General features: G+C 42.9%; 1 protein-coding gene across 16 annotated transcripts in view; it reads right to left on the reverse strand.

Annotated features, from left to right (window-relative positions):
- KDM2B (lysine demethylase 2B) overlaps positions 1-18,297 on the reverse strand; it is a 124,479-nt gene that overhangs the window by 64,550 nt on the left and 41,632 nt on the right. For 9 of the 16 annotated variants that reach the window (XM_074606749.1, XM_074606752.1, XM_074606754.1 and 6 more), the window contains 2 exons: positions 11,708-11,801; positions 10,625-10,778 (listed from right to left, as the gene is read on the reverse strand). In XM_074606749.1, coding sequence (XP_074462850.1) covers positions 10,625-10,778; positions 11,708-11,801 — 248 coding nt within the window. Of the gene's footprint in view, positions 1-10,624; positions 10,779-11,707; positions 11,802-12,234; positions 12,549-12,579; positions 12,607-15,130; positions 15,263-18,297 lie in introns of those variants that run through there. The other 7 variants (XM_074606762.1, XM_074606763.1, XM_074606761.1 and 4 more) reach the window with 4 other exon arrangements.

The raw sequence follows: 18,297 nt of genomic DNA on the forward strand, positions 1-18,297 counted from the left end.
TTGACCCAATCCTGCAAGGGACTGAATTCATTTCACAGGCTCCAAAGCAAGGGAAAAATTTACTATCACAACAAAAATCTAGGCATAGCTATTCAGGCAGCCACACAACAGCTCTTCTGCTTCTGCATTGTTTGCTTGGTATGTCAGCAGCTGAAGGACTGGCTATGCAAGACTGTAGCCTCTGATCTCTGCAGTGAAAAAGGAATTGATCCTGCTAATGATTTGGGACCCACAGAGACCTGACACTTTATTTTTCTTTTTTAATGAGAAGCATTACAATTTATAAACCAGCAGACACCAAAGCAACATAGGGGGCAGTCAATTTTCTCCTAACTGTGCAGTACTTTCCATTAAAGCTGTGGCAGCTTTCCTTCACTTCAAGATCAGTGAGGGAGCCGGAAAATGCCATTCAGCCTAACGGGTTCTCCAGCTAGCAGCCACTAAAGTTCTCCTCCACAGCAATCTTTAGACTGTAAAGGCCTGCGAAGATATAGCTGAGAAGTCCTTGAGCCACAGCAGACAGCAGAACCGGGGCTTTCATTTAAGGGCGTATTGGTAGAAGAGAGACAAGAAGGAAAAGAAATCAGCACTACAATTTTCCCCCTGGAAACACAAGCTCATCACTCGGGATACATTTTTCTGAATTTCAGAATCATGGAACGATTGAGGTTGAAACGGAATTCTGGAGGTCCAGCTCCTCTGCTTGAGCAGGGCCCCGCAGAGCCAGCTGCCCAGAATTATGTCCAGATGGCTTTTCAGTATCTCCTAGGATGGAGACTCCATGACCCCTCTGGGCAGCCTGTTCCGGTGCTCAGTCAATTTACAGCTCTGATTCCACATGATAAACGTGAGACATAAAAAAGCAGGTGGCTCATAGCTCTGGCAGCTCTCAGTACCATCACATCTTTCCTGCTCCTGTTCGTATAATTTCAGTTACAGTTGCTCACAGTGATCCAGCCTGTTTATTACTTCCAAATCAAGAACAACCAACTAGAGAGGAATTTATTTTTTTTTTCCATGTAAGGGTACTGTGGCAACTACATACATCAACACTATAAAAATTCTTCACAGTTGAAGTGGTTCACCACCTCACACGAAAAACACCAGTCTGTACTAAGAGCAAACTAATGGAAACATAAATGATCTTCCTGATCCTAGTCTTTGTGAAGGAAATAAAATCCAAGGTCAAGGAAGCTGGAGCTACTACTTCCACTAGATAATCAAAGATTTATATGGCTGGGGAAAAGAATGGAATCCATGTGCTGAAGCAAATCTGTAGCAGGGTCCCTCAAGCCAACTTATTGGGTAAGTGCTGAAAACAGGGTCAATTTCCATGACAATTCAGCTTAATTGTCAGCTTTAGAGACAAACAAACTGAAGCCTGAAAAAGTGAAAATACTTGTCTATGGCCACACAACTGAGTGGTGGCAGAAGACAGGTCAGAAACAGCCAGTTATCCGCAGAACACTGAAGAGTCCTCACCACTGTTTGCCACTGCAGTTCTCTCAGCACAGATCAGTCAATGTACAAACACACTGGAGCTGGCAGATGCAACAAGTTATTTTAATGGAATGATCAACATAATTCTAAGTGCAATTTGTTATCAAATATTTACAATTTAAATAAAATGAGTAACTGAGCCAAAACCTGGCTTTCTAGTCCTATATAAAATGTATAAAGGAGATATCCTTAATTTTATACAAAATAAAATGAAATCCCATCAATGCAGTTGTTCCTCAAGTGTATGCTTTTACTACAACCACACAGGAGCCTCCTCCTACAAATTATTTTTCCTCTGTGGAAATTTCACATGGAGTGCAGCTGGCTTCTTGCTCTTTGGGTTTCAGTCTCATCACACCTTCCCTGACCTCTCGACTCTGCTCCCACTAGATGGCAAATGTCTTTGTGTGAATAACCTCTAGACTTCCTTGATAGTAGTCCCAACATTTTGGGGAGAAATGTGAAAGGACCTATCACTGGCTTGAGCTAATGCCCCAACAAATGGCGTCCCAGACATGAAAAACCCTCAACAGAAAGATTAACATACATGAATATAGTTTCAATCCAGTATTGTTGAAGAGCTGGTAGAAGTGCAAACTGAAAGTCTTCCCTAAAGTACATGAGACAACCTCTGGTCTCCCAGTCCAAACTCACCTTACAAACAATTAGTACCTTCAACACCCAATTTTGGAGCTAACTAAACACTAGTTCCCTCAAGATACGCATATTTCTAATAATAAGACTGAATAACTTTTTTATGACACAGTTCTCAATAACAAAACCCTGTAATAATGATGAACTAAAATCCACCAGGGTTGGGAAAATAAAAATAAATCAGAGACCAAGCAACAAACAGGAAGTCATTACCTGTAAAGTCCTTGGAAGTAAAGTTCCTACCCCTAGATGAAGCAGGATGTAGGATGATTTGCAGGCATAGCTCAGAGATGGGTAAGGACAACACCCATGGGTTGTTGAACAGCCTTGAGCTAGACACACAGCTAAGTGCCAAGGAATCCCCAGATCTCCAGCAGCTCATGTGCTCCCACATGCAGGATCCAGCGCACAGCCCCTCTGCCAGCTACAGAACTCAGCCCTGTCAGAGGAGTCACCTGCTCATGACATGGATTTTGACCACTCAACCGCACAGTGTTTTTCTGTCACGCTGCATCCCAAAATAGTTTCAACTTGCCTGAGGAACATACGTGCAATATTGAAACTGCAGAGACGCAAGCACCAAGAGGTGTATTCCAGGGAGGCAGGGCACTATGGGCAAGATTAGACAAAAAAGACAAAAGAATTGACGAAGTAGAAAACCACAGGAAGATCGACACAGATGTTACAAAGGAAAAAAATTTAAAAAACCCTCCTCTTCTAATAACAAGGCTGTGTTCAGAGAAAAACTGAAGAGGCCAGCACCAGAAAATTAGAAGTAGGAGGAAACGAGATGAGCAGAAAACAGGAAACAGTTTCCATGAAGGTAATATATTGTGGAAATGAGCTCTGAGAACAGACAAACTTGAATGGCACATTCAGTTCATTCCCACAGCTTAGATACAAGCAGAACTCAGAAATAAACTGAGGAGGATGAATGTTCATTGTGACCATTTACAAACAACACCACCCATCTTCTAAGCTTCCCAATTACAAATGTTTTTAAAGAGGATGACAGACCGCCAGAATAGGACTAAGCTGCAGGTATGCAGAAGACAAAAAGGAAGGCCAAGGGGATTGCTTTAGTATCATCCACACCGATACATCCTGCCTGTCTCACCTTCAGCTATGCTGTTACTTTTTGCCAGATGAATTGACAGGTCCATTGACATGTATGATCACGTCACTCTATGCTGGACAGCCTGTCATGTCTGCTCGTGTATGTCTGCATCTTTCAGTTCTCACAGCAAAAACTTGCCACGCAACCTCCAATAAAACACCTCTGAAGTGAGCGGCATTGATTCTCTCCTCAGTGACTGCTTTCTACTGTTTACATAAACCCTGGTACTACTGCACAACCTTATGTTTCATGGGTTACCGCAAGATAGGAGATAACATCCCTCCCCTTGGTAATACTCTTGAGAACTGTAATATTCTCAAAAAAAGCGAAAGCAACACAGAACAAAATGACACAAATTTGATTTTATCCTTAATGCTAAAAAAAAGCACTGGAGTAGTATCAGAACAAATGGATTAAGGACTAAAAAACGTCAAAAGTCGGTGGAGTAAGGCATTGTTCATTTTTGGCTGAAAGACACACAAAAAAAGCACCTGCTAAACATTATCTAAGGCTACAATCAAACCCTACACATCAGAGAAAGATATACACCATATGGCTTTAAGGATTATTCATGAACTAGAAAACTCTTCCTCGTGGATGACCAGTTTCAAACCAGCCTGTTCTGGCACTAGTGACGACTGAGCCAACGTGGAACCAGCCCGTCCTTCCTTCGCTGGCTGGTCCAACAGCTCGCGGCTGGAGCGCACTCTCAGTGCTGCAGAGAGGCTCCTTCATGGCCACTGCTCAGTCCTGCCCTGCGAGCAGAGGACTTCAGACCACACAGCAGCCACACCAGCGACAAGCCCAGCTAAATGGGGATAGGTGGTTTTGGGAGTACAGACACTGCATGGTCACTGTTCACAACGCCCATTTCAAGCCTCAGCAAGAAGACTGTCCGCTTAACGGTGTTTCTGAAGTTGATCATCTTTATTTCAGCTACTGGTGATTCATGAGTACTTTTTCCTTCCCAAAACAATCCTAGTTTATGAAGTGAAGACAACATTGAGCAGGAATCCTATTCAGGAGACTCAGAAATACTCTCAGCTGATTTACAGTTACAAATTATTCCACCACTCCTCAGATACACTTCAATATTTAGATGTTATCATCCCTAGTAAATCAAGAAGGTAAAATTAACAGTAACAAAAGCTTTTCTGAACAGTTAAGAGAAAGATACGATCTCATTATCTTTTGAATTTTATAAAGCAAGTATTATTAAACATTGCAAATTTGTTAGAAGATTTCAGGGGCCTTACTGTATCTTCAAGGATGCAATCATCCATCTGAGAATAATAAAAAAGAATATTAACTTATAAAGCTATGGGGCAAACAGACTACAAGCTCCAAGCTGAAACCATGATGCATCTGTTTCCATTAGTAACTGAACAGATATTTTGCTTTGTGATATAGAAGGCTTATGTATTTTCCTGCAATTCTACAGCAACTTGGGGTGGAAAAGATGAAATATACATGTCTCAAAAATAAAAAGTGACTCAGGAGGTAACCTTATAGTGGGCACTGCCAGCAAATGAGATGTTATTTGTCTCATCTCTAAAGAGGAATGATTGCATCGTAATAGTGCCCACCACCAAAAACATCAAGGAAACATCATGTTTAAATTTTAAAAGTAAAAAAAAAAAAAAAATAATAATTTTACCTCAGTAGTACAAGTAATACAGCAATTCTCAACCTTACATCATTGGTAAGAATTAGGTAGAGCACTACAGAGCAATAGAACTAAAAATCCAACATTACGCGATCACCTTCTGTCTGAAAGCAGACACTCGAGGCAAAACCTCCCCTCTCTGATCCTCTCCACTGATCTTCATCGCTTGGTCCCTAAAGGTTACAGACAAGGAGCTTCCATTAATGTCAGTGGAAGCTCCCAAAATGGGAAAAGTGAACGGCAACCAAAAATAGCCAGTCAGCTATGCAGCCTGAGCACAACTCCCTGCAAAAAATTTACCAGTCACATTTTAATAGCCTGTCATTCTCCTCGATATAAAGACTATATGCTACCTTCTGGACCCATTACATAATAATTCATCAAATACTGACTGGCATAGCGGAGGTGACCTACGACTGCAGACTCGTAATAGGCAGAATCCTACTGATAACCACTGATACGGTATTTGAAGCACTTTGAATTCTTGCAAACAGCTGCCTAGAGCCTAGCACAGAACATTCATCTCAGTTCACTTTCCTTCACAAAAACATTCATTTGAGAAAAGTCGTTATTTCTGCATTTGACTGGAAACAAGAACTTTGGAGCACTCTCATGTTACTATAATAATCACCGCAGACCAATGAGAATATTTTGTTAGACTGTGGCTCATTCTTCAGACCTCAAGAAATTAAGAGAGATTACAGTTGCATGTTTCCATGTCAAAGGCCCCAAAGTGCATTATAAAGAACATAAGAAAAATAAAGTAAAACAAACAGCTTACTCCTCAGTGGAACACTGTCAACTCCAAGGTGAAACACAACTGTTATAAAATAGCACGCAGCAACACTAGTGAGAAGTTTGGAGAGGAACCAGAAAGGAACACCATTTCCAGTTGAAAGTAAGTTACCCTGTCTGGATTTTGATCATAGGAACGTCTAATAAATCAGCATTGCAGAAGACTTCTACAGTATCTAGTGGCAGTCCATTACTCAATTTTCAGAAATCAAAAATGCACAGTGACTTCTTGGGCTGTTATTTTATGGACCGTGTAGTGGTCTATTATTGCGACCATTACTGTCAGATTTAAAGAACAGACAGAAGTCACCCAAAATGGCCCATCTCTTCAATGTACACTCGCATTAAAGCTACATATTTGGAAAGCCTACAGTAAGAACACCCATGCAGAGTCAACCCAAAAGCACACCTGCTCATGAGGCTACTGCCTCTGACCAGCAGCAGAGGCTTAGAAAAAGCCTGTAAGAAACAGAGGATGATTACAGAAACCCTTAGTAGCATTAGCCATCTCATCCCAAAGGAACCAAAACCAGTATGTTTGCAAGCCTTCTGAGACTGATCACACTGCAAACCCTGGGAATTGTATCCACAGTATGCGTGGCAACTTCGTTGGAGGTCAGTGAAATCAGTCTTCACAAAAAGAGAAGAAAATCCAGGTTTATCCATATTCTGTCAGACTACACTGTCAGTAACAATCCAGAACTGGTCTGAGTTCACCTTTTCAAGACACATAAAAACTATACCCTTACTTCTTAATTATATTAACAACAGAGACGCTTACTGCAAGACAAGTTTTCCACAAGAGACTACTAGTTGGCCTGCTTTTGTATGTCCCAATTTTGCATGTGCAAACTCTCTTGAATTTCAAGTGCAATTGTCTACACCAAGTATATATACACACGCATGAAAGAAAAGGTCTTGTTTGTTTGTTTGTTTGTTTGTTTTTAAAGAGAGGTCTGTCAGGATATTGAGGAAAAAAGCAAACAAGCTTAACATATTTCAAACTACTGCAAGATCTTGTTTGTAGAGGACAACATGGAAGGAGAAAGACAATATCCGTGTCAGAACTCCATCACTTACAATCAAAATGTCATATTCAGCAAGACTAAAGGACCCAAAAGAGCAAGTAGATTGAAAAAGGATGACTTTTTCATTTTGCATATGCTTAGTTTTGAGGTTGGGTTTAGGTAACAACAGTGATGTTTAGGAGTACATGAGAAACTAACGTGGTGTTTAGAGAATCAAGATGGAAGGGAATTTGATGCATAATGCACCACTTGAAAAAACAAGTGCAAGGACAGAAGTAAAAGATGGTTTACAGAACATAAAGACTGGAGTAGCAGGTGAGGGCAAGAAGAATAGATAGAAAAGGTTCCAGTGAAGTTATGCAGTGACGTAAAAGGAGAAAAATACTTAAAGTAAAAGGAGAAGCACTAAAGATATTTAAAAACTGGATAACACATTGGCATTAACTCAGTGAGCAGCATTTCAAACAGGCTGTAGGGGAGCAATCAGGACATAACGGAACAAGTGGCTGCATACAAGACAGAAACATGTGCATACAGTAATCCTGAGTTGTAGAAATCTGAGGGACGCTGCCCAAACACTGGTTCTGTTTGTCCCTAGAACAGTGATGAGATATCTAAACAGCTCCGCAACACCACAATGAACTCCAAACACCTCACACACGCTCCCTGCAAGTCATCATTGGACACACACACCATACAGTGCAAATAATATTAGACAGGCTCTGGATTTGATTGTGACTGATAAAATTTTGTTGTTTCCCTACTGAGACAATAACTGAGCTTATGCTTTTCCTCTTCCAGATCATCGCAGTTTATTCCTCAAAAGAAAAGCACACTCTATAAAGAACTTCTATTTGGCAGGTAGGTCAGATGTGCAGCATCCACTGTCCACTATACCAGAGTAAGATGTGTTACCTTGAGCAAATTTCATCTCTGTTGAACACTTAACCATATTAAGCATTGCTCATGGTAACACCCTAGAGCCGTACCTTTCTTTACTAATATATTCCTGCATAAAGACAAGTTCTCTGCCGTCCTGGAAAAACAACAGTCAGATTTCTACAGAAAAAAATAAAAAAATTATCATTTGCTGACACTGGTAGTAACTATAGCTTTCTCCCCTCTTGAACCTTCAGGTGTTTTAACACCTTGAATCTACATCTAGCCAGTAACCTCAGCATGGCAAAGTGTGGTGTATTTGTCAATCAACAATTATGCTGATATCAGCATAACTATATTAAAGGAAAATGCCAGGTTCCTAGTTGATTTTATGACTTTACCACAGACTTTACCAGAGTTGATCATCCTTGACTCAGCAGCGGGAACCAGTAAAGCAGGAGGTGAGAACTTGTAGCAGTGCATCACTTCTTTGGAGAAGTCCTGTGGGGACATCTGGAGTCCACGTGGGGCTCCTACACAAGACCCCCAGAAACAGTATCCCTCAGAATCCCAGCTCACTTCTCCCCACTCCACGCTTAGGAGGGACTCCTAAAATGCTGCAAGATGCACCTCGGCCCATAACGACTCCCTGTGCTGACAATACTTTGCTCAATTTCTCCTTGATACCACAGCTGTGATTGTGCCTCACGGTGCTTTGCAGGGTTAGAAGCACGGGTAGAAATTAACTGGTTTAAACTTAATCCTGTAAGGATGATGGCAGCAATAGAGAGGAAAATACCCTGAGGCCCTGATGAGCACTATAATTATGCCTTCTGTAAGAATAACTCCCATTCTTGTCCAAATGGTTTGTAGTTTCAGGGATTTACTGGATCTACTGCTGATCCTAGATTCTCAGAGAAACCTTCCATCTCCCACAAGCCTATGATCTCACTCCCTCATGTGTCTTTTTACAGTTTCCTCTACCTGCTTCATCCTTACACTACTATGGTATAATAGTGTTTCTACGACCACCCCCAAAAATGACTTAAAAACAGGAGCAGCACAGGATATTTTATGGAAAAGGTCCTTTGCTGAAATGCTCTCCATTCACAGTCCAGCTGGGCACTAGCTGTATCACTCTATGCTTTCTGTGACCAGACCTGTAATTAGAAGGTATTTTCCTCATGGATGAGTTGAGGCTGGTCCTGAGTTTATCAGGCTCAAGTATGAAAGTATGGGACACACTAGTTTTACGGGCACCCATTATCAGAACCTAAACACTATCAACTCTTACACATACAAAACACATTCAAACATTAACTAATTTTTACACAACTATGCTCAATTCGCTGACCTGGAATAGCCTTTAATTAGGTATTTCTATAGGCTTAAAAAAAAAAAAACAACACAGAAATAATGCCTTTTCACATAAATAAGAGATTTGCAAATAAGTTTTCCGAGCGAAATAAAGCAGAGCAAAACCCCTTAAATCCATGAGGTGCTTACAGAGAAATTATTCATATATGCCTTTCAAATATGGCATGGAGCCTAAAATGTCTGAGGTATTGGCATTTTTGTACTTTGGGCTTTCCTAAGAAAACAGAAACTACAGTCAAAAACCACATTTGGAATCGCTTCACTTCAGCCACCATGTTACGGTTGTGTCCTGCACAAGCTCCCACAATTTGCTGTATTCCAACTGCTGAGCATGACTAAACTAACATACAGACAGTCTTATTCGTAGGAGGCTGTTCACAGGGGAATGATGATAAATACGAAAATGCAGTAACGGGATCTAGGCAAACAGCATAGGCACACTCAAACACCCAGTTCAAACAGTTACAGCACATTCTGACCTGTTTCAAGGGAAGACCTAATTCCTTTAATGGATTAACTCCTCCACTCTCAAAGTCATTTTGCCTGTCACCTCCCAGACTGAGTCTTACCAAATACTTACAAATTTGCGTCCTTCAACGATGCTCCCTAGTTGGCAAGAACATTGTTGCTGTCTTCACATGACCTGCATTCTGTCTGTCTCCAGGATCAAAAAATAATAATCCTATCACCACAGAGTGATTCTAGGTCTGAAGAACTATCTATGACTTTCTGTCATGTAGAAAAGCTACCAGTATTTATTTCCCTGGTAAGATCCACTAGACAGAGCCAATATATTATATCATTATAAACAAACTTATGGCCCCATAATAGTCAAAAAGAGCAAAGCCTGTTATCATCTTAAATGAGAAGCGTTACAGATTGCACCATCCTTAATCCAGTTTACACAGGAGCACAAGGGGCTGAAGCCACCAGCGTTGAAAGCAGCAACTATTTGGTTGCTTTGCAAGAAAAGCCTGAATCATGCAACGCAGCTACTGAGGTGGGCAGTAGTGTAAAAATTAAGTGTGACTAGGCTGCTGGAAGATGTCCAGATTGAGCACAATCTCCATCACCAGAAGTTCTGAAGAGTTTTGATAATAAAATAAAGTTGTTTCCCCAAGAAGCAACCCTGAGAGAGCACAGCCCCTGCTCTTCCATGTACTGGAATCTCCACTGAGCTCCATCAGGGAATCGTAACCCATCTCTGGCTACAGACAGAGGCAAATAAGTAGGTTACTGAACTGCAGGTGAAACCTGCCAGAAGAAATCACAAAAAGCAGAAAAATATTTTTGCAAGAAAGCTAACAATAGCAAAGGTCAGTATGATTCTGATGAGAAGCAGTGGACTGACAGCCCCAGAGACCCAAGTCCTCTCTCCTTTTCCCCAGTACAGCACAAGCAATCGCTGCACATACTTCTCCACAGTAGATTTTTCATCAGTCTGGACGAGAAAATTCCTGGAAAATTAAATGCGTTCAGTCCCCAGCCTTTCTTTTGTCATAGCAAATAAAGAAGTCAATACGGGGTTTAAATGTGAAGAAATGTTTTACAGAGAACTGTTAGTCAAACACAATTCCAGTGATTCCAAAAATAGTTAACAAGCGATACCTGAAGGAATGAAGAACGTATACCCTTGTTTCAGCTCAATTCTTTGGCATCGTTCCACCCTGTCTCCCAGAAAGATATCACTTTGCTTTCCTGAGAGAACCCATTCTTCATAAAGTTCTAGATTCTGCAGAGTAGGCGGAATCAACCAGAAGATCTAAAAATAAAATAAAGCTTTAACTATTACCAGCAGTCAACAAAAATAAATAGCCGAGAAATTCCAACAAGGTTATCATGTGTTAGACAAATGAACGCATAACACCAAGCCTGCTTTCTACATAAAACACATGTTTTCCAGGTGTTGTACGCAGAGGCACACAGCAGATAGCAGCAGCAATTAGTCCATGTGCTGGAAGTGGCAAGGTAATAATTGTCAGTTGTCATCTCTCTTTCATGAAACATCTTACTCAAAAGATGCCTGCACAGTTTACTTTCAGTTCAAAACAGTGTGTTGGTATAGTACAACTTCATTGGACTATATAGATGAACAGTATCTGTACCACAGAGATGTTCAATCTGCTGTATTTATTTCAGTTCCCAACATATGCTGTCTATACCAGAATTGGGAAAAGCAACCTAAAACAGTAAAGATGTGAATGTAGCCATACATGCTGTATATTTTAACACTTCTGTATCCTGTAATATTTCAGTTAAGGCATAGTGTGCATGTGCACACTAAAGTAACATGGAATATCTAAAAAGAAACAGAAGCTCTAGCTACAGAAGGAGACTTGTGAGGGCACTCTGACCCAACAAGGGTACACACAGCCACATACTCACTGCAAGACACTTCTAAACCATGCAGCAGTAACAAGCCTAAAAGCACCACCAACAGCAAACAATACATTTGATATTTCAAATAAATCACTCGTTTGTTTCATAAAAGTGAATGGTGTCCTTCTAGTTCAGCAAACTCCCTGTACATCAACAAAGCTAGCTGAAATAGACTGATCACTGACTAGCCCCCTGTCGTCCCCCCCCCCCAAAAAAAAAAAAAAGAGAAAAAAGAAAAACAAAAGAAAGCAACCCTTCACTCCATAAGACGCACAGAGAAATAAAAACAAGTATCAAACAAGGTTCACCTACCTTCCCCCCACGGAAAACGTGATACCACACTGAAGTGCCACCAAAATCAATATGAAAATCAGTGAAGCATCCTTTCACACTCATCAAACAGTACCTGTAAGCAGAGTGAAGGACAAAAATGAATCAGTCTGCAACAGTATATTTCACGTCTTGATTTGCAGAGGTTAACTGCGTGTGTGATACTGTTTCCACCAATTAAGCTTCTGCATTTATAGTACTGGAATTTGCCACATGAAGTAACTATAAGTAGGTTTCTGCTGAAAAATTACTATCTCCACATTTGAGTTTGCTATTCATACGACTGGAACGAAAGCCTTCAGAGTTAAGGAATGGAAAAACATCAGGAGTTATGTTGTTTAGAAATATTTCTTATGCCACTGCCAATCCCTGGGGTGATCTTTTTACTGCTCTCCTTCACCGCTTGAGAGATATAACCTTCACCAAGAGTTGTACACAAATTGCTTCAAAGAGCAAAGTTTTGAAAAATCTAATTTGCTTATAAATCCTCCTGAATGTTCTTTACCTACTTGCCACTAATGCCATTTTTGCAAGGATTGGGGGACAGAAACCTCATTTGGCAAATTAACTTCTTTTTGTTCACATTTCTAAGCATTTCTGCATCAAAATACATAAAGGAACCAGCTGGCAGCATCGCTAAGTATCAAATCCACTATTTTTTATGCTGTCTTGATTCATGTTTTCAAAGCAGTTTAAAGTCAGCATCGCTGGAAAGAGATACAAGAGCTCTCATCTCGCTGCATGAATCTCAAGCCTCCAGCCACCATCTGTAACTAATGGCCGAATTACAGCCGCTCTTCTCACTATAGGCACCTTTGCAAACGCAGGAAACACACAGCACTTAACCCACTAACCTCTTTTCCTTGTTCCGGTCTCCGTTTCATGGCTTTTTTTTTTTTTTTTTTTTTTTTTTTTTTTTTTGAGGGGGGGTTTTATGGAAACAGTACCGGAACGGGATTTGTCAAAAAAAAGAAAAAAGGTTTCATTTAACTGTGTCTTTTTCTCATCACATTCAGGTAGGGAGAATCTCAGCAGTATGCAGACGGCGTGCAAAAGTCCCTCTAGATGATAGGCTGGAAAGGACCTTACCATGTGTCTGCAGAAGGCTGGCAAATCAGAGAGACTATAGGTACATAAGAGCCCGCTGCCTAGCAACCACATCCCGAGCCCGAGTTGACAGAATGATACGCAATGCTGTCATGAAGACAGTCAATTTGTGGGCTTCAGAAAAAGGTCCTGCGCCTTCAACTCACAATTAAAACCTCTCCTTGTGCAATTACACGTCTCTCCTCTTCCCCACTCTGGAATTTTTTTTTATTATTTTTTTTTTTAATCCTTCAGAAGCAGGAAGAGAGCTTTTTCTGCCCCTGGGGTATTTCAGATGCCTCAAAAATCACAGCCAGCCAAGAAGCTGTCTAGACTCTCAATATGCTCCATTTCAAAATATGAGTCCTTCCCTCCCAAATACATTTTTTTTTTAATTTCTCCTTTTATGTTTTCTCTACCAAGATGTTGTTGATTACAAGTCAGATAGAATTTAAAAACAATAAAAGAAGCCCAGAAAGGAAGTTGCCTTTCTTCCAGCCAAACTGCAAAAAGTCACAGATTGACTAATTGCTCATAAAACAGAAAAAAACCAACATGGAAATTCTGTTTGTGGGCAGTGTTGAGTATTAGAGGTTTGTTTGTGTTGTTTTAAAGTAAAAAATTCAAATTCTCATGGAATCAATTATTTTCAGCTTCCAAAAGGTCAGATGTGAAATACACCACACTAACAAAAATTTCCTAAGACAGTGCTACCTACCCACGATTACCCATTCATATTAACATATTCTGAAAGCGCACAAATGGCCTAAGCATTAGCTGGTTTTATTTATTCCTCAGTAGTCAACGATCTAAACTTGAAGCTGTCGATCTGTTTGTGTTCAGAGAGGAAATAACAGGATTGAATTATCTGTTAAATCAAAGTGCTTAAAATTTAGTTTTGTGAGAAAACACCAAGATATAACTGTGAACACGCAACTCTCTTTTTCCTTGTTTTCCCCATTTTCCCTCTGTTTTCTTGAAACTCCTCTAAACACAACAATTTCTATTCCAGTAAAGGTGGGTTTAGTGAAAGAGCCACATATGGTGATTAATAAAAACCCACAAAGCATTTTGAAAAAAAAAAAACAGTTTTTCTTTCCATCCACAAACAAGCCATGCCATTTAATTTCTACCGTTAATCTTACAGGGCTGCTTTTGTCCAACCTCAACAGCCACCGAAAGGCTCAGGCGCCTGAAAAAGCGATCTTCCGCCATATAGCAATCTCCCTTGTTGCCAGAGTCTGGCACAATGCCTTTGCATTGACCTCTACAGCTTCCTCTTCCAATGTACACCGCAGTCACATGGTCCCAGCACAGCTCCATGCCACAGCTAATCTTATACACTGCTCCGCTCCGACCTCAGCAAGCGGCTTCTCATCACTGACTGCTGCTAATTTGGGGAACGACTCAACTTTTCAGGTTTTTCCATTAAAAAAAAAATAAATAAAAAGAGAGAAAAAAATTAAAGCCATAACACAGCATCCATGTTGAAAGAAATCTAGAAACTTCATCCCACTGCGTGCTCTGGTATCAGCTCTCTGCCTTCCACGCTCTGGGCCACAGCAGGTAAAGTGGTCACAGGAACACAGTCCCAAGTAGGGCACGGGGAGACAATCTGACCAGAGTTACACCCTGAAAACACAGGTGACACAAAAGATGCCCCAACTTTTTTTTTTTTTTTCCCACAACTGCTTCCGCATCCAATCCCTGCAAACTCCACTTCATCTCCCTGCACAACCTCAATTAGGGTTTTAAAACATGCAGCTGCTTGTAATCTGTTGTGGGGGAGCTTCCCTTCCCCACTGAAGAGTTTGTTTTATGGTCTCCACAAGCCTGAAATTGTTCAAGCTAACGTATTATTATTTTGGAGGAAGGATTTGCAGTGTGGGGGAAAGAGGAACTTTCCCCAAAAAAATCTGGGGAAATCTGTTAGAGAAATGATGCGAAGAAATATGGAGTAACCTGCAAACTCACAGGGAAGAACACACACAGAGATGCCCAAAAAAGAGAGAGGGAGATGATACAAATGAAGGTAAACCACTAAGCAAACACGGGGAGCTGGGAACACAGAAACAACATAGAGACACCGCTCCATCAGCCAGCGCAGATACCACACTCCCAGGCAAACCCACAATGCACTCGCCACGCATAGCTACAAACCCGCAAGCAAACAGAGAAACAAAGACAGCGACGGACACGCCGGGATGCAAATGCACAGACGCGCAGGCACACACACAGAGGCAGGGGAACGCAGAGGCGCAGCGTTACATGCACATGAACTCGGGGGAGACGCGCGAGCACACGCAGAGGCAGCATTACCCTCGGCTTAGCTCCTTTTCTCTTGCAATAGGTACAGCGCACCATACGGCTCTATTCCCTCTGGCATTGCAAGGGCTCCCCTGCCACTGAGCTCAGCCCATAAACCACTCCCAAACCCCAGCAGAGGCTTCTGTTTTTTGTTCGGGCCAATGAGAAAAGTATAGCTCACTCTTCCTTCCTCCCAGGAGCAGCGCCGGCTGGTTGAAATCCCTAAGCCTGAAACCGAATACCACAAACCCATGAGCCAACTGCAAGTGCCAAAGCGGGGGGAAAGGAGCAGGCCCTGCTCTATGTTGGATCTCTCGCTCCCTCCTCTCCCCCAGGCAGAAGGGGTGCTCCCAGGCGTCGGGCAAGGGAGGCTGCGGCCGTCTCGGGCGGCATCCCGGGGTCCCCTTCTCCCAGGCCTGGTCTCACAGCATCTGGAAGCGGGAGCTGGAGGGGAGACGGCAGGAAACAATAGCTACCTTTGGGCGACTCCTCACGCTAACGGCCTGACCCGCACCGAGCAACACTCCCACACTGGGGCCCTGTAACTGAAAGCCACAAATTACGCCGCAAGACAAAAGAAACCATTGTCACCCGGGAGACACGGGGCCAGTCCGCCCGGCCCGTCAGCCGCCCGGCCCCCACAGGCAGCCACCGGCCTCTCTGCAGGGAAGAGCCCCAGCTTCTCCTCAGGGAGGGCCCCTCAGGGAAGAGCCCCGGCTCCCTCTGTTGTCCCAAAGTCCCATTTCTAAGGTACATCAACCCCTCAGGGACGAGCCCTGGCTTCTCCTCAGGGAGGGCCCTGGCTCCCCGCTCAGGGAAGACCCCTGGCTTCTCCTCAAGGAGGACCCCTCAGGGAAGACCCCTGGCTTCTCCTCAAGGAGGACCCCTCAGGGAAGAGCCCTGGCTTCTCCTCAGGGAGGGCCCTGGCTTCTCCTTAGGGAGGGCCCTGGCTTCTCCTCAGGGAGGGCCCTGGCTTCTCCTCAGGGAGGGCCCCTCAGGGAAGAGCCCCGACACCCCCTGTTGTCCCAAATTCCAATTTCTAAGGTACATCACCCCCTCACGGAGGACACCCACCTCCAGCCCCCATCGAGGGGCCCTGGGGAGCCTAGGCCAGAAGACCAGCCGGCCACCAGCCCCACAAAGGCACCAGGCCCGGTTCGCCCCTCAGGAGCAGGGCAGCCCGGCTCAGGTAACCAGCGCTTCCAGTAAAAGACAGTTCAGCACTTCCAGGCTGAGGGAAAAGCAAACCACCACCTATCAAGACCAAATAGTAACTAATCATTAAACGCGGTGCGTGCACCAGGCACTTCAAAAAGCACATGAAAGACCCGGTTCCTGCCCTGAGGGGGTTACGATCTGAGTCAGTCAGACAAAAACAACACCTGAGATAAGAGAAAGCCTATTTTCTGCCACAGCACCTCAGTCTGCACCAGAGATTTTGTGAAATTACACTCACAGATCCCGCTGGACCCAAAGTTATGTGGCAGCACTTTCCTTGTCCCAGCCTTATCCTGGTCTTACCTGGAGCTCACATCCCAGCACCTGAGGGGACCTCACAGCGTCAGGCCTCTTGGTTTTTGTTGTGGTGTTGTGTTTTGTTTTGTTTTTTTAATTGGAAGCTTAAATTTCTGAGAAGGCACCCACTGCTGCAAGGAAATGAACCAAGCTGCCAATTCACAGCGAGCCGGGGCCGTCTGCCCCTGGAACAGCATTTTGGTATCAGTGAGAACACGACTCGTTTCTCCATCCTTACAACATGGCTGTTCGGCCCCAGGCTCACCACAGTCTTAAATGCCAGCACTTGTTCCAGTTACAGAAGTGATGCTGCAAGTCCTCCAAGCTCTACGCAAAGGAGGATTTGCGACCAACACACTGACTTGAAGACATTACATTTTATTTACTTTGCTCGCTTGTAAAGTTTTAATGAGAACTTGCACTTATTGGTCTAATTTTCTTGTACTTAATTATATTTATAGAGCGGTTTTGTATCAAAAGCAATTCACAAATGACATACAAAGTGCATGTGAGTATCTCACATGCATAAAACAGCACCAGGTTGCGTTGTGGGACCTGCGAGCTCCCTCAATTCAAAGGGCCATCTCTGTCTCCAGAGGCACACCCTCAGCTTCTAATTAGACCACAGCTCAGCAGAGCATTTTAGCATCTGTTTAAATCCATCCCTACTTAGTAAAGGAATGAATAGAAAGGAATGGATGGCTGAATAATAGCTTAGGAGAGGGGAAAATAGGGCTGACTGACTACATGGTAACAGAGCAGCATCCTTTTGTCAATACGTAGATGTTTCATACAAGATACCCCATCCTTAATTGAAGAATAACAGCGACATAAAGACCTATTATAGCATTGCTTAGATATTTTAAGTAACAGGAAGAATTTTGAAGCCAAAAGGGTGTTACAGTGACTGAGGCTTTCATTTTCATTTGCTCCATAGCACAAACTTTATCAAGTCGTAAAAAGTTCCTGTTACTATTTCTATAGCCATCATGTCCTGGCACACTTGCTATTTCACTGCCACTGCTTTGCAAATACTCTTGCAAGGCTACAAACGTAAAAGCTAATAAACAGAGAGGATAATTTCAGCAGGGCTACCTGTTTTGATAAATGAGACACCAAATTAGTGCATTGTTTGGTTTGGTTCAGGCTCACCTGTATCCAGATTGCTTCAGTTCTGGGTGAATTTAAAGACAGAACTAAATCAGGGCTTGTTTCGAGCTACCTGAAAGTGGTTATGGTGCACCCTGATGAAAGGAAGCAGTTCTGAGCCCAGTTCAGTTTCCTTTTGTCAGTTTCCTACCTTCTGGATTTGCAGTACCGCAGACATCTGAGGCCATACAACAAGCTCATGCCTCTTAAAGCTGATGTTACAACAGCCCTGCCTTTTCCTCCTGCCCTGGCTCCTGGTTACACAGCTCTCTGCCCTCCCTCAATCGGGTTCCCATGTTTGTGAGGCCCTTTGCAGGAACTTGCACCCAGAGACGTGTAAGAGGGGAGGCAGGAGCAGGCTTCCTCGGTAGCAATGAGCTGCTTGCTGTGCTCACCCAGAGCTTTGTGGCCCTGCACCTCGTCTGAGCTGCAGAAGGGGTTTGTTGATGATCTGCTATTTTTTTTATCCCCCCCTCCCCCCCCAACTCTTCCACACTGCCTTTTGGTTGGCGCAA

Source organism: Larus michahellis, chromosome 13 (assembly GCF_964199755.1).
Source record: "Larus michahellis chromosome 13, bLarMic1.1, whole genome shotgun sequence".
NCBI lineage: Eukaryota > Metazoa > Chordata > Aves > Charadriiformes > Laridae > Larus > Larus michahellis.